The sequence below is a fragment of the Gossypium arboreum genome, chromosome 1, assembly GCF_025698485.1.
Source record: "Gossypium arboreum isolate Shixiya-1 chromosome 1, ASM2569848v2, whole genome shotgun sequence".
In the NCBI taxonomy this organism is placed as follows: domain Eukaryota; kingdom Viridiplantae; phylum Streptophyta; class Magnoliopsida; order Malvales; family Malvaceae; genus Gossypium; species Gossypium arboreum.
Window position 1 is genome coordinate 6,294,840 of NC_069070.1, and position 24,921 is coordinate 6,319,760.

The 24,921-nt window shown below is 34.9% G+C and overlaps 3 protein-coding genes across 6 annotated transcripts; 2 read left to right on the forward strand and 1 right to left on the reverse strand.

Annotated features, from left to right (window-relative positions):
- Window positions 1-1,978: 1,978 nt before the first annotated feature.
- Window positions 1,979-7,264, reverse strand: LOC108483811 (zinc finger CCCH domain-containing protein 24). Its single transcript, XM_017787402.2, has 14 exons — window positions 6,618-7,264; window positions 6,131-6,223; window positions 5,712-6,041; window positions 5,550-5,622; window positions 5,248-5,380; window positions 5,023-5,176; window positions 4,793-4,873; window positions 4,413-4,535; window positions 4,079-4,252; window positions 3,853-3,987; window positions 3,515-3,610; window positions 3,063-3,377; window positions 2,473-2,516; window positions 1,979-2,381 (listed from the first exon to the last, which is right to left on the reverse strand). The coding sequence occupies exons 1-14, from the start codon at window positions 7,152-7,154 to the stop codon at window positions 2,135-2,137; spliced, it is 2,535 nt and encodes an 844-aa protein (XP_017642891.1). The 5' UTR covers window positions 7,155-7,264; the 3' UTR covers window positions 1,979-2,134.
- Window positions 7,265-10,125: 2,861 nt separating this feature from the next.
- Window positions 10,126-14,328, forward strand: LOC108483271 (UBP1-associated protein 2B-like). 3 transcript variants are annotated; one of them, XR_008281405.1, is made up of 3 exons: window positions 10,126-11,865; window positions 12,671-13,914; window positions 14,079-14,328. XR_008281405.1 is itself a non-coding variant. In XM_017786557.2 (2 exons), the coding sequence occupies exon 1, from the start codon at window positions 10,360-10,362 to the stop codon at window positions 11,863-11,865; it is 1,506 nt and encodes a 501-aa protein (XP_017642046.2). In that variant the 5' UTR covers window positions 10,126-10,359; the 3' UTR covers window positions 11,866-11,877; window positions 12,671-14,328. The 3 variants fall into 3 exon arrangements, 2 of the variants coding, with proteins under 2 accessions (XP_017642046.2, XP_017642045.2); XM_017786557.2 differs by having other exon boundaries at window positions 10,126-11,877; window positions 12,671-14,328; XM_017786556.2 differs by having other exon boundaries at window positions 12,671-14,328.
- Window positions 14,329-16,029: 1,701 nt separating this feature from the next.
- Window positions 16,030-24,189, forward strand: LOC108483188 (la-related protein 1A). 2 transcript variants are annotated; one of them, XM_053026756.1, is made up of 16 exons: window positions 16,030-16,074; window positions 16,456-16,700; window positions 17,636-18,197; window positions 18,385-18,544; window positions 19,074-19,164; window positions 19,366-19,437; window positions 19,778-20,060; window positions 20,139-20,328; window positions 20,473-20,539; window positions 21,629-21,733; window positions 21,853-22,193; window positions 22,404-22,547; window positions 22,774-22,837; window positions 23,237-23,382; window positions 23,492-23,596; window positions 23,774-24,189. In XM_053026756.1, exons 2-16 carry the CDS (start codon window positions 16,482-16,484, stop codon window positions 23,916-23,918), a joined length of 2,694 nt encoding a protein of 897 aa, XP_052882716.1. In that variant the 5' UTR covers window positions 16,030-16,074; window positions 16,456-16,481; the 3' UTR covers window positions 23,919-24,189. The 2 variants fall into 2 exon arrangements, with proteins under 2 accessions (XP_052882716.1, XP_052882714.1); XM_053026754.1 differs by having other exon boundaries at window positions 16,036-16,146.
- The last annotated feature ends 732 nt before the right edge of the window (window positions 24,190-24,921 follow it).

The window sequence follows — 24,921 nt, forward strand, 5'->3', positions numbered from 1 at the left end:
GATCAATACTCTATTCAAATGGTTCAACCATTACAAATTAAATTTTTTAAAGTTTTTCTTTATTTTAATAAAATAAGAAAAATTAATTAACACAAATAAATAACAACATAAAAATTCAATTTATAAATTATAATAAATTAAACATTTATATTAAATTAAATTGGACTCAACTAACACTTCACTTAACCAGTTGAACTGATTTTACATAAGTTAAATCCTTCTCCAAATTTATGGTAAGGATCCCATCACCAATTTTTAATTGGTTACAACTGAATTACAAAGACTAAACTTGACAAGGATAAAAACAAAACAAAAAGCAATTATAAATGAGTGACATCCATGATGCTAGACATTAGCAGAAGTAGATAAGGCAAATTTGGTATCTCCAACAAGCACCAGTTGAGACTAACAAGTCAAATTTGGTATCTCTTGGATTTCTTTGTCTTACTGAGAAAGAGATGTCTACTTTTCTTTCAATTTCAATGTGGGTTGATGTCAGCCCACTACTTTGTACCTTTTCATGCTTAACACCTTAAGCTCTAGCAGTAACTAATATTTATTACCATAAAATGATGTCAGAATCTGTAATTTTTTAAAGATAATTTGGCGGAAGAGTGCAGTCATGTAAGAATGTTCCAAACATGGTGGGGGTGGAGGGAATAATTTGGATAAAAAAACTGAGGGGGGCAATTAAAAGAATATATAATAAATGTCCAGAGGTGGGAAAGGGAAAATGGAGGGACCCCAACAAGACTTTCAAGGCAGCTAAGCGTTATAATGGTTGAAAGAAAATAATATACATGTATTCATACAAGAGTTCAGAAAAAGGGACACCCCCCACTAATACTATCATTAGGACTAGATGCACACTCAAATTTCTATTTTTCATTAACAAAGCTGCAAGATATTTGTCAAGAAAGAAAACAAGGGTATATATATTATAGGTCAATTTATGACATTGATCCCTATAATTGGATTTCTCTACTTATATATTGTAGTTAATTAATCCAAATAGTTAACAAAGTTAACTATTCCAATTAAAATGCTAGAGTGAGTTTTTTTTTTATTTACAACTACCCTTCCAAAAACAGCATTATGTCAGCTCAATGAGTTAAAATCATTATTACGAAGAACTGACTAAAATATTGGTCCGAAGAGTTGCTTTAAACCATTAGATCAAGAACCAATACAAACCAATTAAACTGCTGATTGAACCGTGTTTTTTTATTTTTTAAAATTTTTAATCAAACCTATTAGACTGATCAAACTGGTGGCTAGACCAATTCGACCACCAATCTGAATTTAAAAAACATTGGTTAAAATAGGTGTTTTTAAGAAAAATCCATGATAATATTTTAACTGGAATAGTTAACTATGTTAATTATTTAAACTATTTATAATGAGACTAACCTCAAATTTAAACATTTAAACATAGTAGAGAGACCAAGACCATAATTTAATCAATATAATATACATACACACATCAAAAGTGTTGAAAAGAAGATATGAACCATGAAGAAGTGCAGAGAAAACCAGTTAGTCTATAACTATGAGATATGGGTTTTTTTTTTTCCAATATTTAAGGTAAAATTATATGAAACAAAAGAATAAACAGACAGAAGGAACTACTGCATAAAGATATAAACGTATGAAAATGGTGGGATGGAACTTGCCTTGGGAGGGAAAGAATGGAAAAATAAAGGCCAGGGCAGGCTCAGCAAATAAAACTCAAGCGACTGCACCACTATCATATCCCACAAGTCCCGTCATCCACGAAATCTTACTATTCATGGTGGAGACAAGTCCGTCCTAACTTTTCCTCTTTGAGGTCCACTAACTCCATTAGTGTGACAAACAGGTTGAACCAACGACATATTAGTAAGAGAGACTTACCAGAATCAAGGGGTTCAACTTCAATGTTTGAAGCAAGGTCGACCAAGAGAATTCTTATAGTAGCATATATGAGAGAGACCAACAATAAGAGGAAGTTCACCCATGCCAGGGAAATTTCATTATGGAATTTAAAAACAATAGTCAACATGAAGGATTCAACTTTGAGCATCAAAATTTATGTTGCTAGACTGTCGACTAAATCTTCTGCAATATATTCATGTTCCACTGAGTGTAGGCCATACTATCGCTCCAAGAGCATTACCATTTCACAGTGTGGAGTATGCGGGAAAAGGTCGACAGCCATGGCTTTTACAGGTTGGAAAGGCTCTGAAATAGGCATAGACTTGGCTCTGTGCCGTGCTAAACCGGCACTACTCATGTTCCTCCAGCCCCGGTTGTCTTTCTTCCCTTTCTCAACTTTCTCGGGAGATGGTGTGCAGAGCTCAATGGCATTTGCCACTAAGCTTTCGGGATTGCAAGAAATATACCTACGAAACAGAATGAGGGTCGAATTCAGGTTTGCTAAAAGAGGGAATGAAACAGCCAAAATAATAAAATAAAAAGCTCACAAGAACTTACACAAGCCTGCGTAATGGAGCATGAGTTCTTAAAACTTTGACCACCTGAATTTTCAGAAAACAATAAATGAGATCCAAGATTACAAGATGAGATAGATTTGCATTTAATTTTTTTTAAACCTATAGGTTTGCAAAAATTAACTGATAGTAGAACAGTGTCTAATACTAAAGCCATCCAAGGTTTTCAAACTGGACCTGTTGTCAGACAGGTCAGGCCACCAATTCTCAATCCGACTGCTTTGGCCGGTTCAATTGAATAAATTATTAAAAATCATAAATATTAAAAAAAGAAAAAAAAAAGGTTCAACTGCTGGTTCAACCAGTTCGTGGGTCAACTGGTCCAACCCCTTGTTCCAGACCGGAACCCAAGCTAATTCCTGGTCCGACCGGATGGTCCGGTCTGGTTCTGAAAACAGTGAAGCAATCTAATTTTAGAGAGAACTCAGTATGGATCCAGAATCTTCAAAATAACTGCTACTTGACAGGGATCAAATTTAAACAAGGCAATAATGAAATACAGGTCATAATCATAGAACTTAAAGGAATTGGAACAAATAAAACTGCTGGTATATCAAGAGTACAAATACTTACAGTGGGATGAAGTCCCATACGTGGAGGATCAACAATAGCAACAACATTTTTGAATTGTGGCACCAAAGAATTTCCATCTTTGGATGTGGAACTTTCCTGAAGTTGATTTTGGATCTCTTTTCCATCATTTTCTGAACATTTTTCAGGCTCTTGGCACGAGCTCTCTCCATCATTATGTGCATTGGTTATGCATGTATCTATCTCTTCACCGGTTAATGTTCCTTTCTCACTACTTTCTAAGGCACTTGAAAGTTGACCTTGTTTTTCAGAAACATTGAGGTACTCTTTCAACAGAGACCCTATTACATCCTCAGCCTGTTCCTCATGGAGAGCAAATAAGTAAATAACGAAACAAAGAAATGCAGTTGGACAACTATACTCCCTCTCCCCCCCCCCCCTCCTTTCTCTCAAAATAATTAAATCAAGCAAGGAGGCAAGCAGGAAAATCAAACCTTTGAACATATGAATCTACAATTTTTTATCCCATTAATCTCAGCATTCTTATACGCATCTTGAACTGCAGAAGCATTCATTTCAATGCCAATAACCTGCAGATTTTAATGCCGAGACAAGTTCAGCTATTAAAAAGGGAGAATCGGCTATGTATATACAGTTTAACTGAAATCATAATCAACTAGTTTAATACTTCACAAGAACAACATCAACAAGCCTCAGCATAGTAACTCTTTTCAATTATTATCCAACATGGAGCTCAATCTATGTCATATATTCAGGGATGTAGAGTCTCAATCGTGCATGATGAAGGGAGGGAATTGGATGGTGTTATTACCATACCAACACGATGCGCTAACGTGAGTCCAATCGTGCCGGTCCCACAGCATATATCAAACAGTAAGGTATCAGGACCCAAACCAGCCCACTCACCAGCAAGTGAGTATAATTTCTCAGCAGCAAGAGTATTGACCTGCAATAGAGTTGCAGTTGCAAATTATCCAGATTTACCACCAAAAACGTTTCAACCAGAAAAGAAAGGAACTCAGGCTCAAGGTCCGAACCTGAAAAAATGCTGTTGGAGATATTGAAAACCGAAGGTTGCTTATACAATCCTGAATTCTAGCTTCTATGATGTTATTGGCTGTCTCTAGCTGAAGGCTGCTTTCCGTCTTCGGGATGGGTATTGAACGCAATGGAGCATCAGTTGGTGCCACGTTTGATATTCCTTGATGATCCTGGACGAAAACAATGACCACAGGGAAGAGCCATTAGATGAGGAGACAACATATGCTACCTGGCTTAGATCACGCAATTACAATGGTAGAGAAAAGAATTATGACTGGATGCAAATATAGAATTCTGCAGAATACAAAAGAATTATAATGGAACAAGTACCTGAACAACAAAAACATTTAAAGGCAGAGGAGGAGAATTTGCGGCAGCACCTGCTGCAAATGCTTGAGCGAGCCTCTCAAACTCATTGGTTACTTGTGCCTCATCAAGCCCAACTGAGCAAACCTAAGCAATCAGTACATAACAAATAAGTTAGCAGATATGTAGTATATGTTTGTCTAAGGTAGTATATTGGTCATTTAACTTCATCCATGATGAAAAACTTAGTCTACCCACCCAACTGAAAAGATTACAGCAACTTGAGGCTTAAGTATTTTCTCCTTCCATTCTTAATCAGAGTACTTCCATGCATCTTAATAACAAGATACGGCTACAAAAGTAACCTGAAAGATAAGAATTGAGCTTTTGGAATAGACACAGACCTGAACAATGAGCATGACCTCTGAAATATTGGCCTCAAAATTTTCATCTGCAACCTTCCCAGCTGATCTTCCTTCCCGGACCTTGTAAATTGAAATAGAATTTGAACATACAATTAAACAGACTTTACCACCAATTTGATTTAATGCAGCAGAACTAAAGGCAGCAATAGTACTAGTACTAGTTTGGTAAATTTGTTATGCTCAAAGCCATTGCTCAAGAAAAAACATACCGCTAACTGACGCCAAAATCCTGTATTTTTAAATCTGTTCCAAATTGGGAAGCTTGAATGTTGCAAAAACTCCTGAAAGATTGAAGCATATCTGCAAGCAATTTTAGAAACATTTGGGCAGTCCACAGGTTCTTCAACAGCTGTCACACCCTCCCTGAAAGGATTATTGTCTTTAGAGAAAAATACCAGCTAAAAAGAGGTTCCCAAGCAGGTTAGAAGTATTACCTAAAATTCCCAAGCATGAACCCCACAGTTGGTTTTCCCTGTTGAGAATATCCAACAGAAAACTCACACTTATTACGGTATCCATTTACAACTGGTGATTCAATTATACCTTCTACTTCACATGGAAGACCGCCTATACAAATCAAGATTAAAGACAAGCACAGCCATTAGTAACCCTACCATTCATTCTGATTTAAAGAAGAACTGATGAAGTACTTGTTGAACTGCAAATTAAAATTATTATAATCAACATATAAGCTCAATGAGAGGATCAGTTTTTAATGAGTAAATGTGAAACATACCTCTTTCCCTAGATTGAAGAACCCACTGAGGAAGTGAAACACCGTTAGGACATGCTTTACGTGCATTTCTCGTCTGCCAAATAATAAAGGACAGTGAGTCTGATATAATTAATAACGAAAATCATCCTAGCAAAAACAGAGCAGAAGAAAAGCGTTTCTAACAAGTTTTTTGAGCATCTGCATGACAGAATTCTTCTTGTGCTCCAATTGATCACTATAAGGCATATGAGCAAGGGGAGTGACTGCATCACGTGCACATTTTGCCTTTGAGGTGGAATCATCAAGTGCAGAACCATCATCATTTGTAGCACCATCTTGTACCTCGTTTGAAGCGATAGGGACACCTGCATTCTCCTTGATCGATGCATCATCAATAGTCTGTTGAGAGCTCAGAGTCGCAGCCATTGCCGATTTCACTTTCCTCTCGAATGGTCGAGGAATGACGTTTGCAACTTTCAAATTTTTGTTGCCAAAAGATTTCCCTTCCAATTCCTTTCAAATTGAACAGAATTTATTATGCCAGTCAGAAACTTACAATATTGGATCACTGGGTTTCTATATAACTGAAACATGAGATATACCTCAACTGCACTTTTCAATTGTTCTGCACTTTCAAAACTCACAAAACCAACCACCATGCCTTTCTTTTTCTTTGCAGATTTAAAAGTAATTCCCTAGGAGAAGAAAACAATTCATATGAAACACAAAACCAAAAACAAACAAAAAAAAAAAACTTCGGGATACATTCTGTTGCAATGCATGGAATTTATCAAATTATGCAAGTCATGAATGAACTTTAACTATCAACAAACTAGGTCACTTGTCCAACTTTGGTGAACTATTTTAATGTAAAAATTGCCTTAACATGATTTAGGACTTACTTTCTAAACAGAGTGACAAATATATTTGGAGCTAACTTTTCATGAGAATTACTTAAAATTAACATACATGACTTAATTTGTTAATAATAGATCTACGTGAAAATTAACATTAAATTAACTGTGTAAAATATCCAAGAAACTTCAAACCGTTTATATGAAGACTTCAAAATTAATAAAACACACTTACTTGTTCACTAAGAAACTTCCTCAAATTATCCGCATGCCATTTCCTTGGCAAATGCACCAAGCATTTACTCAATTGAGGGTCTCCACACGCTTCACCATCCTCCCCGCCAACCATAACCATCTCCGTCATCATAACCTCCTGCTCCTCCTCTTCCTTCGCTGCCACCTTCTCCCCATTCTCCCCTTTCATTGCCTTCTTCGCTCGCTCTGAGGTCGGGTCCCACGTGTTATCCAGACGTGGTCGGAGCTCCTCCTCGCCGTGCGCGTACTTGCACGTGCTGCCATGAGTGCAGGACCCATCTTGACGCCTGAAGTAAGAGCAAAGGGTGGTTTTCCATAGAGGGTGGGGAGACGAATTCTGGGTCGGGTCATCGTCGTCCCGCTTGCGCTTCTCTCCGGGGTTGGTGTCGGCCGTTGATTGGGGATCGGACGGCGGGACTGATTCGCAATTAGGTTGGGGTGAATCTTGGCCGTTGGTTTGGGCGGCCGAGTCTAAGGTTTTAGTTTCAGAAAGTTGGTTTTTTGGTGAAGCCGCCATGGGAGTTATCGGAGGACTACTAGGTTTAGTTCAGTTCAGTTTCAGTTTTTCTAAAGTGACAAACGTGATTTTATTTATGCCCAAATAAATGGTTATAGGTAAATAAAAGTTAACTTCTTTATTTTGTGGGTTTTTTTAGATGATAATAAAAATTTTAATTACGAAAATGAGAATGTTGTAAATGATATATTTTTATAGTGAATTTAGATTACTTTTTTTTAAGAAAAGAGATAGTAGTAGGTAATTATAATAATCAATTCATAAATTAGATGAATCTAGATCTATTATGATCTTCAACCAAGAAATTTTTAATCGAAACTGGCGAAACTATAAATAAACGGAGCAAAGAGTCTCTTGTATCAGCACATTTAGCCATATGATCAACAATCCCATTTTGATCCTCAAAATATGTCAGACACGAACCTCTTATCTTCACGGTAACAATTGATGTAATAACCTTAATTCCACTAATCTACTCATCATTCCAAGCATCCTCAAACAACTATACGCTCCTCGACAAATTGAGAATCACCTTCCATAAGAGTTTTCTCGAGGATCCTTTTAAGGTCACAAACCAACTCTTTTATTGTCGACTTCAACTCAGTCGAATCATGCAAATGATTCCCCATCATCTCATCCGATGGTCTTCCTTGCTACCCGGAAATTATATTATGAACTCTCAATTGCAACTCTTGAGAGGTGTCACTTTTTTCACTGAATCTAAACATCTCATTTTCCTTCCCATTATGCGCATGCAGCGTACTTCTATTTCTTCAAATACAATGACACATCTACTGGTTGCATGGCTATGTTTTTTCCCCAGTCAATAGCACCCACAAGTCCTAGTTCTGATACATCAACCAAGTCCCAACTCAGGTAGGGCTAATTAGATTAATAATCTTAAATTTACTAATCAACCAATTTTTTTATATTTTAATGTATTTTTATTTTATTATATACACTTTATTATCTTTCCATCAATTGTATATATACTCACAATTTAATCTAATATTTTTGTACATTTTATTATCGTATATATTATTTCATGTGTTATTATGATTAATTAATTTCAAACCATATGTTTCATTATTTATTGTATATTATATATAAACACGCCTATATTCTAAATCATGGTTTCCATACGCATACATGTTATAGGATCTCTAATTTTATTTAAGAATTATAAATTCTATCACATGCCTACGCTCAATGGAAACTAGTATTTAAAACACAAAGGTTAGTTTAAAATAATATATAATAAATAATAAAATGTGTGGTTTGAAACTAATTAATACATTAAAGTGTGAGTAAAATAAAATTTAAACACGTTAATACATCATATTAATAATACCAAATGCACTATAGTTATTTATCACAGTGTTGTCATCAATCTTGCATCGATGATCACTTGAGTTTGTGTCAATTTAACTTGTGACATCAACTCAATCAATAAAATTATTAATACTTAAAAGTATGCTAAATTAAACATGTCTGTTAGGATCGACCCGATTAAGCAACGAACAAGAAAAATAGCAGAATAAATTGAGAAATTGACACACAAATTTAACGTGGAAAAATCCCTCCAAAGAGGATAAAAAACCACGGGCAAAGATAATTTTACTATAATTGCAAAAGAACAAATAGTACAAAAGATGGAGATAAAGACTAAACCCCGAAAACCCAAAAATAAAGAACCCTCAAAACGTAAACGCAAAATTCTCTAAATGTGTTATGAGTTCTAATCTCTAATGGGTATATTTTTCTAAGGTTGTAAACAGCTTATTTATAGGCTAAATTCATATGTCAAATAATAATAAAATAATTTAAACTAATCAGTGTTTGATTGAAACAAGTAACAGAATTTAACTGAAAGATTATTTTTCAAATTTGACTGAAAATAAGAATCATATTTAACAATGTCAATTTAAAATATTGTTACAATATAACTATCATCGTCTTTTATATTAATCTTTTTCTCATTCAATCTATCATTATCTAAACCCACTTACTTTTTACCCAGCCCAACTCATGATCATGAGTAAATTTAATTATCTTTAATCAATACTAAGGCATTGGACTTCTGATGCAATCAATTGCTTCAGAATTACAAATTATAATTACAATACTATATTAGAAAAATATATAAATTAAATTTAATCGGAACATTCACATTAGAGAATGATACGGGGAGGTAAGGGTGAATTTAAAACAAATTCAGTATAACATGTATTGTGAATTAAATAAATATGTAATGACGATGAATGGATATTACAATTTTATCTCAACATTAATTAAAATAATATTTAAAATAATATATATAATTAATAATTAATATCCTCAATTTTATAGTTCAAACCAATATAAACTCTATTTTATATAAAAAATCATATGATTTTATCTATTATAAACATTATTATTTATTTCATTTTTTAACGTCATATTACTATAATGTATTTATGATCATGAAGGCACTAAATTGTTTGTGTCTGTCACTAATATTAAAAACTCGATTATCTATAATAAAATTCATTTTCGAGTTTATTTATATGCCCTTAATATATATATTCTTAGGTTCTCAAATTATAAAATATTATCGATATTTCGAATTTAAATAATTTTTGAAATAGATCAACACCTAATTAATAGATAATTACTTGAGTACAACTAAGTATATTTTTAAACATATATAATGTTTAATATAAAAATATTATTTGGACACAAGAATTGATTGAATTAATAATGAAAACTTGACCTATTTCAATGTGTGGGTTGAATTCATTTTAGTTAAAATTAATTGTATCGGTTTAATTTAAAGTTAGAATTAAGTATTAAAATTTTATTATTTTATTAAAAATTATTACTAAATTTTATAAGTGTCCAGCGTATCAAGTGGAGTTATGTCAATACGACATTACTTTGGGTTTCAAATGTTGTGTTTTTATTACCATTCAAGTTGAATGGAATTAAATTCAAAGGGATGGAGTTGAAGTTTTGGTTGGAGTCAAAATTCACTCTTAAATTTTCTTAAGATGTCGGGAAGATAAATATAGATAAAAAGGCCCAAATTTATTGAGCCCAACAAATCCATGGGCGCCCGATCCGACCCATACAAAATATGATACCAATACTTAAAAGAGTAAACCCTAGGCTGTCCCGATTCTCAGTTTATCCCTAAATTTGATTTTGCAAATCTTTGAATTCCTCCATGGCCAGAAAGCGAAAGCAAAGCTCCTCTGATCCAGAACCCCCGAAAATAGCGTCGGAACCTCAACCGGCCCAAGAAAAACAGCAGCAACAACCCGTATACATACCCGAAGATCCGAACCCGAATCCAAACGTGGACGAAGAACAGCAATTACTAGAAGTGGAAGAGGAAATCGAAGAAGAAGTAGAAGTAGAAGAGGAATTTGAAGAGGAGGAGGAGGAGGAGGAGGAGGAGGAGGAGGAGGAGGAAGATGACGAGGACGACGAAGAAGCGGAAAACGAAACCTTAGTAGGTTCATCATACGCCGCCGTTTTAAACGGAGCACGAAGAGAAACGGGTCGAGAAGATGAATGCGACGACGAACCTGTCGAGAAACTTCTAGAACCGTTCGCTAAAGATCAATTGATTACCCTTATTAAAAAAGCGGTCGAGAATCACCCGGATTTTATCTCGTCGGTTCGGGAGTTCGCGGATGCGGACCCGGCCCATCGGAAGATCTTTGTACACGGGTTGAGTTGGGATACCACTGCCGAAACCCTTACCGCCGAGTTTTCAAAGTACGGCGAGATCGAAGAATGCAAAGCGGTTACCGATAGGGTTTCCGGGAAATCGAAAGGTTACGCTTTTATTCTATTTAAACATAGGAGTGGGGCGCGGCGGGCTTTGAAACAGCCACAGAAGAAGATCGGTATTCGAACCACTTCTTGTCAGCTGGCAGTGCAAGGACCGGTTCCTGCTCCGCCTCCCACGGGTCCACCGGTTTCCGAGTATACCCAGAGGAAGATTTTTGTTAGTAACGTATCGCCTGAATTGGACCCGGGGCATTTGCTTGAGTTTTTTAAACAGTATGGGGAAATTGAGGAAGGTCCAATGGGGCTTGATAAGCAGACAGGAAAACCTAAAGGGTTTGCTCTTTTTGTATATAGGTCGGTCGATAGTGCAAAAAAAGCATTAGAGGAGCCTCATAAGAATTTTCAAGGTCATGTTCTTCATTGCCAAAAGGCTATTGATGGGCCAAAACAGACTAAAGGTGTTTCTGGTGGGCATCATCAGCAGTATCAGCATCATCACCAAGGGCAACATCAGAGCCAGTCTCATCACCATCATGCTAAGAAGGGAAAGTATTCTACTGGTGGGTCAGAGACTGGTCATTTGATGGCACCATCAGGGCCTGCTGGAGCTGGGTTCAACCATGGTGTTGCTCCTGCTGGGTTTAACCCTGGAGTGGCTGCTGCTGCTGCACCGGGTTTAAACCCTGCTCTGGGACAAGCTTTGACTGCGTTGCTCACTTCACAGGGAGCTGGTTTGGGGCTCGGTAATCTGCTTGGAGGGTTTACTGGTGCGGCTGCGAACCAGGGAGCACATGCTGCCGGTTATGGGAATCAGGTTGCAGGAGGCTATGGAAACCAGATGGGGGTGCAGGGTGGGTATCTTAACCCACAATTGGGGCAGGGCGGTGCTGGTAGGTCTCAACCTGGTGGTGGTGCTCCTTATATGGGCCATTAGGTAAGCCCCAAGGTAAATGTATAAAATTTCGTGGTTGCTTTTATATAATTTCTATAGCTATTGATTTGCATGCGTAATTGACCTTCAAAATGATAAACCTAATATAATTGACTGACTTGTGATACTGTATGAATCTAATCATGAACTCACACTGTTTGAGATGAGTAGTGTCTAGGATCAGGTAATGTAATTTCTAAGCATAAAAAGGAATTGCATAAAAATGTAGTACAAGCTTGCTTTGCCTTTCTGAAAGCACATAGGTGTTTATTCTGTAAGTTCAAAAGAGTTCAATTGTTGATTGCTTGAGATGACTTATGTTATATTGTTTGATATTTTAACTTTAAAATTAATTGTTTATAACTAGTATTAAACAACTGAAAAAAAGCTCTTAGTATGTTTTAGCTTTGGATTTAATTGTTTAACACTAGTTTTACAAACTAAGTTTTGTTGTTTGAGAAAGATTGGTCGTCTTAAGACTGGTATATTGAGTCTTAGCTTGTCTATCTCCCGTGCCATCAAGGGTTATTATCAATTTCATAATCATCAACATTTTGTTTAAAATTCATTCATAATTTAGTTCCTTTCAAAGTTAAGAGAACATCATCTCACTTTATTTTATTTATTGAATTTCATTTTGTATTCTTGCATTTGCTGCACTAGAAATTTTAGTTAGTTAAACCATGAAAACAGAGTCTTATTTGGTTTTGCCTAAGATATGAAATCCTAGTTCATCTTTCTCATGTACCATTTTTCCATGAATCTTTTGTTTTATAAACTCTTTTTTATGCTTCTATTTATTGTGCAGATTCTCTCATAGATGCATCAATCATTTTGTTTTCGACACTGGTGATTCTGAAGTTACTGGCACTCTTTGCAAATGTGGTCTTTAAATTTGTAACAAAAGTCAACCTCAAACCTGTATTTTTATTTCTATTTAGAACTCTTTCCCCCTCACGTGTTTTAAAAAAAGATGTACTATTTCAGCTTGGATATTCGTTTCTTGAAAAGTGTTGGGGAACAGGTAGAATTTCTTCTCAGAGGACACAATTGCTGTTTTCAGGTTTTCAAGTGTTACGCAAACAATGACCTTTTTTTTTTTTTTTTTTTTTTGAACTTTTTCTTAAATTGACAGATGTTTTATGGTGACTATTTCTTATATGAATCAGAATGTTTTTAATTTAGTTTTATGCGAGACAAAACTTTTCCACGGTATTGTTACATTTTCTTGGTTTCTTGTGATTTTTTAAACTAGTTTTACCTTATCATAAATTGCCCTTTTTTTTGCTGGCGTTCCTCAAGTTTAACTTCATATGGATTGCTGTTTCCATTACTTTGATGGTAGTCTCTGTAGCATACCAGATTGTGAAGTCGTTAGCTCCAAGTATTGGACAAAATGAGATTTCGAACTGCAGGTACAATGGCTATATATAGTCCTGACCGTTGCTTTCATGCTTAGGCTTTGCTTGGTATGAAGAATGGAAAAGAGTGCAGATGGATATTTTGTTAATCTAATGATTAAGCTACAAAGTATAAAATGATAATGGATCTAAACAATTTGATTAACAAATTTTACATCTTCACTCCTTTCCATCATTCGTACAAAGCAAAGCCTTACTATATTCCTAAGTTAGGCACCCCCAGCTCCTACCAATCTCCCAAGTTCCCAACCCCTTTTCTCCATATATTTCTCGGTGGTTGAGGATCCTTGCCTTCAGAATGAACAAGTGAAGTTATTGATGTTCCTTTCTACAACGACTTGTGAACTGGCACCTTTGTCTTCAATGACAATTGTTTGTTCATGTAAATTATTTTGGTCAACATATTTTGTACTCGATTCGAGATGGGGAATGGAACCAGCCAACATGTTTTGAGGATGCTCTGACCTGTTGTTTATTTTAAAAATAAACACACAAAAAAAAAAGTGCCCAACATGTCTGGAAATTGTGCCTTCATCTTGTTTGAGTTGATAGAGTTGAGATTCATGAGGCAAAGAATTTGTTGTTAGGTGAGTTGCTGGGACCTGACAGGCAAAGGATCTACTTGTTCCAGGTATGGAACTGGTCTTGGTTGGTCCTCACCCCTTTATGAAAGTGAACTGTCTACCTGCCTGCATCTTTAAATTGGTTGCTCCTAATATTAATGCCTTCCTTGATGTACATATGTTTATACGGAAAGATAAGTGTTAAAGATAGAAAGGAAATCGACTTGTGCAGGTAATGATTTCATCGTGACAATGTGCAAAAACAAGGCACTCCATGCATTATAATCACAATGTCATGGCATTACAATATGTTGTAATTATAGAACTAGAGATAAAATTTATAATGTTTTTGAAGATGGAAAGTTGTTTAGTATTTGTTTAATTTAATTTCTTTTTTATTTAATAGGAAGATGTGTATTCTAATAAGATGTAAACAATTTAATTTAACAAAAATACCTATCTATGAATTAATTTTAAGTAAACGACTGTGATGTGATTTGAGAATTTCATTGACCTTTTAAGTAGAATACTAGATTCTTTTCTCATAAAATGCGTTTATTTTTGTAACTTATAAAATGAATAATATAAAAATTTAGAAAGGTAAATTATAATATTATGTTAAAATAGAAAAGATAAAACAATATGTTATATTTATGATTCATTATAAGTACAAAAGATATTAAATATGAAGATATTTAAGTTAAATTAATAAATACATTTAATAAGGATAATTAAAAACAATGTTTGAGGTTTTATATGGTCGATATTTTTAAATATTGATCAATTTAGTAATATGATAAAAATAAATGATATTTTCGTCCTACTTTTATATATTATAGATTAAATATTAAAATAGAATGTCTTTGTTGATCTATACTAATATTATTATGGGTAAATGAGTTGGTACGCTATGTGTGGGCAAGAAATATTTTCCAAATGAATGATAGGTTATAATGTAAGTGATATTTTAATAAAGGTAGTTATTCATATGAAAGTGTATTGAATACTTTAAATTATTTATTTGTGTTAAAAATAGGATTTTTTTAAATAGAGTTGGTGATATAAAGGTGTTGTTTGATAAATTAGGAAATAAAAGTTAAATTTTTAATGTTGAGTGTAATAAATTATGAACTTAAATTATAAGAATAGTATGGCATTTATGGAACATTAAGTGTTGAAAATGATATATTATTTGATAAATATAATTTTAAAAATGAGAAATCTAAAATGTCAAATATTAAATAAAAAAGTAAACATCCAAATTAATAAAATATTTAATTTAAATTATTATGGTTTTATTTTTATTTATGGAATCTCTTGATATTTGATTTTTAATGTAATATTTAAAGGTTTTTAATGAAAACATTGAAAATAATATTTTATAAAATATAAAAGATAGAAACTCTTAATTTATTTATTTTTTTGAAAAATAAGAAGTTCATAGTTATTTTTAATCAAATTGGTATTCATCTGCTTAAATAACACCATCTCAATTAAGAGTTAAGATAATAGTATAGATAAATTGAAATTCTTTTGGAATGAATTATCAAACAAGTCCTAGTAATATTAAATCCAACAGTATTAATAACATAACACTTTAGCTGTATTTTTAAATTTAATAAATAAATTAAAATTTAAAATATAAAAATGTTTTTAAGTGAATAGTTATTTTTATTATTAAAAATTAAAATAAAATATAAATTTAAAATTTAGAATGAGTAATTTTTTCTTAATCAAAAGTGTTTACTGGTCGAACGGCTCACTTGAGTTTAATTTTTAAATACCGTTGATTTGATTTACCATTCAAAATTTAAAATCTATAAAAAATAAATTTATATTAATATTTATATATTTTTATAATATTTCTACCTTTGTCTTATTTTAATATCGTGATCTTAATTTAAACATGTTTTAATACGTTCGAATTTACGCCTTTCTATGAAGATATTAATCAAAGTAGAACTCATAATTTGTTTTTTTAAATAACTGTAGGTGTGTTTTTTATTTATTAATAATAATAAAAAAAACCCTACATAATTTGGGCCATTTCTAAATATATAAGGGTCTCTTATTATAGAAACGGATCCGGGCCGACCCAAAAGCTCTGAATCTAGGGTTTTTGATGTGACCCATCCTACGCAAAATCTATCTTCCCAAGCCACGTTTTCTTTTCCTACTTCCAATCCAATTCTATTTCGTCTCCAGCAATATAGATTGCGTTAGCTCAAGTGTGTAAATAGTGAAAACTTGCCCTGGCAATAGTTATTTCTCTCTCAATGCTATAAAACCAAAGCAAAAAAGTAAAGCAGACATTCATGCCTTTGTTGGCTTTTTGAAGTTTTTAACCCTCACTACTCTCACTTTTGCAAACTTCCTTGGTCTCTCTATCTGCAACTGTCAATCTTTCTCAAATACTTCCCAAAAAAAAAAAAAACCCCACTTTTTTTTACTGTTAAAAACCCACCCCAAAACCTTTGATCTTTTTGAATTACACCTTCATTTAGTGAATCAAAGAGTGCTTTTTTGTTTGTTTGTTTGCTTCTTTTTTTTTGTTCTTGTTACGAATTGAATTGATTTACTGACTTTGGGTTTTTTTTGGTTTGTTGGAGAATTTTGGTGGGTGGTTGTAGAGATTATGGTAATGGCTGATAATGAAGCAGGGGATGGTCATAACGAGGTCAAGTCACCATGGAAGACTCCTGCAATTGATGGGGAGAAAGTGGGTGATGCTCCTGTTATGGGTACCCAATCTTGGCCTGACCTTGGTGGGAATCAACAAACCCCTCAAAACAACAACCCTCAGGTTGCTGCTGATGTGTGTGCCCCAGCAGCTCCACACCCATCAGTAGAGCAGGTTCGTCATTGCTTTTTGGGGTTTATTTTTGTTTAATTGGTGATTGATCGCTTTTAGGAGTGAATGTATAAAAATCTTTAGATGTAATTTGAGTTTGTTTTGGTAGACTAAGTGTGTCATATGGAATTATTAGGTTTAATGTGGTCTCAAATGGACAATTTTAAAGACCAGTTTTTTAGCCTCTTAGAATTTTGATTTGAATATCAGTTTATCTCCCAACCCTTCAGTAGGTCAGGTTAGTCTTTGCATTGGTGATTGATCACTTTTATGAGTATGAAATTTGGATAAATTTGATCTAGCTTTAGGTGTAATTTGAGTTTGTTTTGGTAGACTAAGTGTGTCTTATGGAATTATTAGTGCTAATGTGTTTTTTTTTTAATTTAGAAAAAAGGACAATTTGAAAGACCAGGTCTTTAGCCTCTTTTACTTATATATTTCATTTGAATATCAGTCAATTGCTTTCTGGTTTCTTAAATTTCTTTGATCACTTTATACCAATTAAAAGTCTTCTGGAGAGACTAAGCTATATTGACTAATGAGCAATGACCACCCTTTCATGACCTCCGCTTGTTAGACATGTTAAAAGGATGATTGTAGGAGTTGTTTTCACATGTCAAGAAGAATTGAAATATAATGTCAGATGAGTGTTCTTAATAAACCTTTGTGGAATATATCTTTCCTTTGAAGAATTCCCTATATCATTGAGCCATTTCTGATTCTCAGTCAGTCTGGTTGTCTGCGTTTGCTTCTTCTTTGCATTTTCCGTTACCTTTATGCATGATTATATTGCGGGTCATCATATTGAGGCCTGATATATTTAGTTGTTGCCAATGTACTTGTTTTTTTCTTCCTTGCAATTAAGAAGAAAAATTGAACAAATTGTTATCTCAGTGTACCTTAATTTTATCATCTTTCTCATTTTTTGGGTCTTTCAGAGAGCAGCTGGGCAGCCGAAATCAAATGGATCTGGAAACCCCAATGCTTCTTATAAGCATTCATCAGCACGCCATCAGAAGTCAGACTCTAAACGCAATCCTAATGCTGGGCCTCGTTTTCCTGTACCTTTACCTTATTATCAACCACCGGTGCCAGCTGTTTTTCATCCTATGGTACCCCCACCACACATTGCAGTTCCTGGACCTGGGTATGCTTACCACCCTGTCCCTGGACCTTTTCCCGGTATTGATCCTCAGTTGGTAAAATCTGGATCTGAGACAACAATGCAAGCCTTTGGTCCCCCGGTTCAAGGTGTTGATGCCAGCAGAAATATGCAGCTTCCTCCCAGAGGAGATCCCAATGCTTATCCTGCCAACTTCTCTAATAGAAGACCCAACGTGCAAGAACCTGGTGGACATTTTAATCCTGGCTGGAACCATCAACGGGCATTTAATCCTAGAGAACCCATTCCCATGCAGCCGGGTGTTGGACCGAGATCTTTTGCTAGACCTCCATTCTTTGGTCCAGCTCCTGGGTTCATGATTGGTCCAGGTTACCCTGGTAATATCTCAATCCCCGTATTTTTGTTTAAAACACTACAACATGTTTCATTACTTCTTACTTTGTCAAGCTTCCTTGCTGCTTATGTCTGCCAGCAAGGTAAGGCATGTATTATGCCATTTGTTCTTGTTTCAGCTCTTGTTTTGTATTATGCCTTTCATAAACTCCTTTTTATTATGACCTTCAGGAGCTTTGTGCTATGTGCCTATCGCTCCTCCAGGCTCCATTAGGGGACCACATTCTCCACGCTTTGTTCCATACCCTATAAATCCAGAGTCTACTGTGCTCCCTCCGGAGATGGTAACTTTGAGGGCTAATATAGTGAAACAAATCGAGTATTATTTCAGGTGAGGAAGGCTTCTTTGCCTCCTATTTATTTAATATCTTTTTGTCTGGGTACCACAGTCTAGAATTGCTTCTAAATTCCTCCACTTCCGCCATTTATAGATGCCATTATCAATGTTGGCATTTATGGGTATTTTTACTTAGTGCTTTGCTAGTAAGTGATTGATTCATTCGCCGTAAATCTTTGCACTTCCAAGTCTGATTTTGTGCACACGTTATTAATGGGGCCACTGAAGGACAAGAACTCTTACAAAAAACTGATATTGTGGTAGCCACTTTAGAAAATTTTCAACCTATGACCTCATATCAATTATCTTTTGTATGTCATTGGAGTTTTTGGTATAGCAATCATAGTCTTAGGTATTTGGCATAAGTTTCATGCACCATGTAATTGGCTCACATTGAGAGGCCAAAAATATGAACTTTTTGATTGTTTTTCATTAATGATTTCCGTAGAGTTAATTGTTTTTCCAGCTCTACATAATGTGCATATCTTTTTGTTTACCTTTCTTACCCTCTTATTTTTTTCAGTGATGAAAATCTTCAAAATGACCATTACCTGATTTCCTTGATGGATGATCAAGGTTGGGTTCCAGTCTCCACAATTGCAGACTTTAAAAGAGTATGTTAACTCACTACTACTTAGCTTATATGGCGGCATGGATTATATGCCACTGCTGTATTTTGTGTTGTTGGGTTTTTTCTGTTTTATTTATGGTTGTTGCATCATTAACTGATTGAATAGATTTTCTATCATCTTCATTTTTTTCCTTAGCCCGAGAACTAAAGCTTTTGTGTGGTTTTTTCACTTTCTGAGTTGCAGGTTAAGAGAATGAGTACTGACATACAGTTTATCCTTGATGCTCTTCAGAGTTCTAGTACTGTAGAAGTGCAGGTTAAGACTTTTATTTCTCTTTTGGGTCTACTGTTCTGAAATTTGATCTTTTACTAATGTATGCAAGTTCGGATCAGGCCACATGTTCAATTCTGAGCTCTGAATCGATATACTTTTATCTTCTCCATATGGTTAACTTTATTTTACCCATTGAACCAAATTCATAGTAATTTTGGTTAGCTATCAACCGATGGTGGTGATGGTGCTTATTTTCATACCTTAAGGTTTAAATTGTGTCTTATCTGTCATTGTTGTGTGGGTACATTGGTTAGTGATACTGCCTTTTGATGCTGTTCTTCACCTCAATGACCTTGTCTCTACTTGGTAATTGATATTTTAGGGTGACAAGATACGAAGACGTGATGAGTGGTCCAAGTGGATCCCAGTTGGTTCAACAACATTGTCGTCAGAAGCTCCGGCTACTCAGTACCAGCCAAAAGAGAATGTTACTGATTCCTGTGGAAATTATCTGAATGAAGATAATTCAAAGGACCTCTGTCAAGAAAACTTTAATATTCCTTTGGAAAGCGGGAGCTTGGATCATGTACCAGCTGAGGGAAATCATGCAGAAGTGATGTATAGAAGTAACAGAAAACATGCAGCCGTGCAAGTTCAATTAGATGGTGAGAAACGAGCATTTTCTGGTGGAAATGGTAACTTGAACAGGAAATTAACTGTTGATTCCAACATTAAATTCTCAGATATTGATCAGTTACAAGGAATTGATCGCATAAGGTTCAATTACCACAGAACTGAAAGTGTGGAATTATCGCCAGATGTAATAGTACAGAATGCTGCTGACCTGTCAAATGATTTTGCACATACATTTATGCTGGATGAAGAGCTGGAGCTTGAGCAAAAAACAACAAAAACTCTTTCTGCATTTAACAGGTACTAGATTGTGTTTGTATTTAATTGGCTTATCTCTTTCAGTGTTGAGCTAGGGAAATTTTTCATCTGTATAAAGGCTTATTTCGATGCTTTCAAATGCTAATAATGATCCCTTGAACATCTGAATGGCATTTTTTTTTTCAGACTGGATGAGGAAGAGGATGACATGGTCAATGATCGGGATGTTCAGAGACTTGTGATTGTTACCCAGGTAATGCCTTACAGCTCTGTATGGATTCTTTTTCAGCCTTATTATTATATTTAATGTTTAAAGATTGGTTCATCGGAGCATCTAAGTTCGTGTTTTTACTTAGTAATTTATAATAGTTGTTCTTACTATCATGACCTTCAATAGTATCATATTGATTGTTCAATATCATCAGAGAAGATAAGAATCCCCGACTTATATTTGCTATCCAATGGAAATCCAATTCAAAAAAGAATATACATATGTATAGAAAAATTACCCCATCTAAATCAGTTTTTTCACAGGCATTGAATTTATGAAGCATATACATGAATTATGTAATGCTTCCATTTTGTGAAGTTGAAGCATTCTAAACTTCATTCAAGAGGGACAGTGTTCTTCCTCAGGTGAAATTGATGGATAACTTTTTTTTCTTTTCACATCGGTAGTGATTTAGCTTTTAGAGACATTAAGAGCAAATAGTTGGCTCTGCTCACTCCTCTCCCCTCCTCTTTAGGGGTGTAATCAAGCCGAGTCAAACCTGAATAGTGGCAAGCTCGAGCTTCACTTGAAATTCAAGGCTCGAGCTTGATCAAACATCAATTTCTAAGCTCAAACTCAGCTGGAGACATAATTGAGCTACTCAATCTCAATTAAGCTTGTTTGTTTTTAAGCTCGAGTTTGTTTGTACTTAAAACTATTTCTATATAATAAGGGTAAGAATGTCATTGCATAATATAAAAATATATTTAATGAAAAGCTTGATTAGGCATGTGAGCCATATGGTGCTCGAATTGGGCTTTGATCGATAGCTCGAGCTACTTGAGTTGTAGCTCGGCTCAATAATTACCGAATCAAATTTGAGTTCTTTTCAAGTCAAACTCAAGTAGCTTGCGAGCATCGGTGTCTCATTACACCCCTACTCCTCTTTCATCTCTTTCCTCCCAATTTCTTCCACTTTTCTTTATTCTTAATTGGGACTGGTATGTTCTCTCTGTTTTTAGCTTATGCCTGTAAGCGTATGCTTTCTTTGGGTAATGTTTTACTTGTATTATACCGTAGAATGGTTCTGGTTCCATTTTTACGGAACATATCTTTTCTTCTGATGTGCAGAATAGTGGGATAACTGAAGGATCAAAAGCTGGTGCAAAAGATTCAAAGGCCATATCCAGTGAGCTTGCTGCTATGATAAATGATGGTCTTGTCTTCTATGAACAGGTTGGCACTAGTTTTTTTCTTATTTATTTCAAACTATGTTATGGTACATATTAATAAATTTCTCGTTTGGTGTTTTATTTTCTGTAATCTAATTATCGGAACATGATTGTTGCAAGCAGGAGCTGAAAACTAAACGATCTAGTCGTAGGAAGAATAATTCTAATTATGAAAATAAAGACGGAAATCCAAGGTCTCCAAGGGGTGCATTAGGAGTATCAAATCTGAAGACGGGTGAAAATGCTGCTGGGAGCAGTAATCTTGAAGAATCTGGAGGATCAAGTTCCCGAAGGAAGCAAAATAAAGGCTTCTCCAAGCAACAGTCATTCCATAAGCAGAGATTTTTCTCCGGCAATTCAAAGAATCATGGAGCTAGTCGTAATTCCATTGCAATAATATCAGAAAGTCCGCCAAGTAATTCAGTTGGATATTTCTTTGGTTCTACTCCCCCAGATAGTCACGGGTTAGTTATAAGTGACCATTTCTTCACTTTAAATATCATGACTTCTGTAAGTTCTTTTTGCTTTCTTTCAGTAGTAACTTCCATTACTTTATGAGTGCAAGAATATAGACTTGTTGCTATAGGTTTCAAATATAAATTAAACCTAATTAAATTGACTAGATGATGAGATTTTCCTGAGTTAATTGATGTCTAAGCTTCAATTTTTTACAGCCCTAGGCAGCCTTCGAAGTTGAGCTGTTCACCACATGGGAATCTTTCCAGCAGTCCACCAATCGGTTCCTTGCCAAAGTCATTCCCACCTTTTCAGCATCCAAGTCATCAGCTATTAGAAGAAAATGGTTTTAAGCAACAGAAGTAAGGAATGGTGGATCTTTTCCCTAATATATATGTATTTGTGTATACTTTTGCTTTTGCTCATCATGACTTGATGAGATTTTTGTTGCACGAAAAAAATATACTTTGTGGTTTGTTCTTGAGTCCGTCAGCGTGCACTTGTACTTCCTTACAGAGGGGAGGGAGCGATGGAGAGAGAGCACTTGTGAAGAAAAGTTGGCTAATTTAGTTATATTTTTACATTCAGGTACCTAAAGTTTCACAAGCGCTGCCTGAATGACAGGAAGAAGTTGGGAATCGGATGCAGTGAGGTTGACTTTATATTTGAACTTTCTGAGCTATTAAAGAACTGTTTTACATTAAATGAAAAAGCCACTATTGCACAGCTTATATTGTTTAATCTCCATTACAAAGAAACAAGTTGTTTGGTTTCTTTCGATTTTTTGCCCCATGGATACCATTTGCAATCACTGTACCACAACGGAAGCTGAAGCCCTGAATATGTGTTAATGTTTAATAGCTGATTTATCCTCGTACACACATATATATGGTATTCCTAAGACTTCATATCTGTTTGGACATGTTTCTTGTTTCTTTAAATCATATCATCATCAATGCTGCAAAGCTACTCTAGCTAAGCATTTGAATGCATTTTTCCAGTTGTTAAGAAATATAACTTTTCTAATGGTTCCCCTTGGTTATGCATGCAGGAAATGAATTCACTATACAGGTTTTGGTCGTATTTCCTCCGGGATATGTTTGTCCCTTCTATGTATAATGAGTTCCAGAAACTTGCTCTTGAAGATGCAGCTGCAAATTACAATTATGGGATAGAGTGTCTTTTCAGATTTTATAGGTAACATTGATGGTTATCTAAAAAAAGATAATTTTGGTTCATTTTTAGTTGTTTTCTTTACTTCTTTCTTTTCTATATGTATACTGATTGCGTTCTTCAATTTTTTCAGTTATGGTCTAGAGAAGAAATATCGAGATGATCTTTATAACGATTTTGAACAACTTACCCTTGATTTCTATCATAAGGGCAATCTTTATGGCCTTGAAAAATACTGGTAATTTCCCTTTTTTTGCCTAACATTTATGCCTTTAAATGAGCGCTGCATGCTAATGTTTGAAAATGAGTATGTAGAAAAAGAATCCTGATTCTTGGAGATGACATAATATTTCGGGTTTCTTGCTTGCAAATCTAAGGCTGTTAATTGAACTAGTATTTACAAAATATCCGGCAGGGCATTCCATCACTTCCGAGATCAGAAAGAACTGATAAAGAAACATCCCGAACTGGATAGGTTACTGAGGGAGGAATACCGGCGATTGGAAGATTTCCGTACCAAAGAGAAGAATACTAGTAGCACAAGAGAGGAGCGCCATTAATGAGTGACGTAATTGATCCCTAGTGTTATTGAACCCCAATTTTGACAAGCAACTCTGATGACCGGATCAGAGAGTAGGAAGGAGTTCAAGGTCTATATGAATTATGGTTTGGTTTATGAATGCAGAGGGAAGATGAGTTGTGTAATGTATATTGGAAGGGGGTCAGATAAATTCTGGTGCGGCTGCCGATTCTGGAGGCTATCCATTTTTGTGTTTCCTGATATTTGTGTAGGCTTTTTTGGCTCGAGGGTATATCTTTTTTCTTGAGTGATCTGCCAAGCTTGTGGAGATGCCATGTCAATGGCAATGGCATGCCTGTGTTTTTCTTTGATCATTTTAACTTCCCCCTTGAAATTGTTGTACATAAAGGAAACTGGACAAGTTTCAAGTTTTAAGCCCTCAACCCCGCCCCCACCCCCCAAAAAAAAAAACCAAAAAAAAAAACGTTGTAAAAACCTGGTGGAAATTGAACAATAAGAGATTTAATTCTTAATCTTACACTGTAAATCATTTTCTTTCAACTCGTTTTTACTCGCTAATATAAGATCATATATATTTTGGTATGGTAAAGGTTTATTGTGGATGAAGTTGGCTGGATTTTATTTATGAATTACCAATGATTGGCTTTTTATGTTTTGAGGTTTCTCCGGCATACGTTTAGATGCATTCACTAGATCCCTTCTTTATCGGGCAATGTGATGTTTTCCGTCCTGTTTGATCACGCTGAGACCGCAAAGGTTGTTATGTTTCATGGTGTGCATGCTACTTAATCTATGATATTTCTTTTAGGGTAAATTCCACGCATGATTGTTTTTATTTACCTTAGGTTACGTTTTAGTCACTTATGTTTGAAATATTACGTTTTAGTCATTTACGTTATCATGTTGTAACATTTTAGTCACTAAGTCATTAATCGTCGTTAATGGTGTAACGGTAAGCTGACGTGGCACATTAAATCATTATTTCAAACATAATTTTAGGTTGAATTATACAATTGATTCAA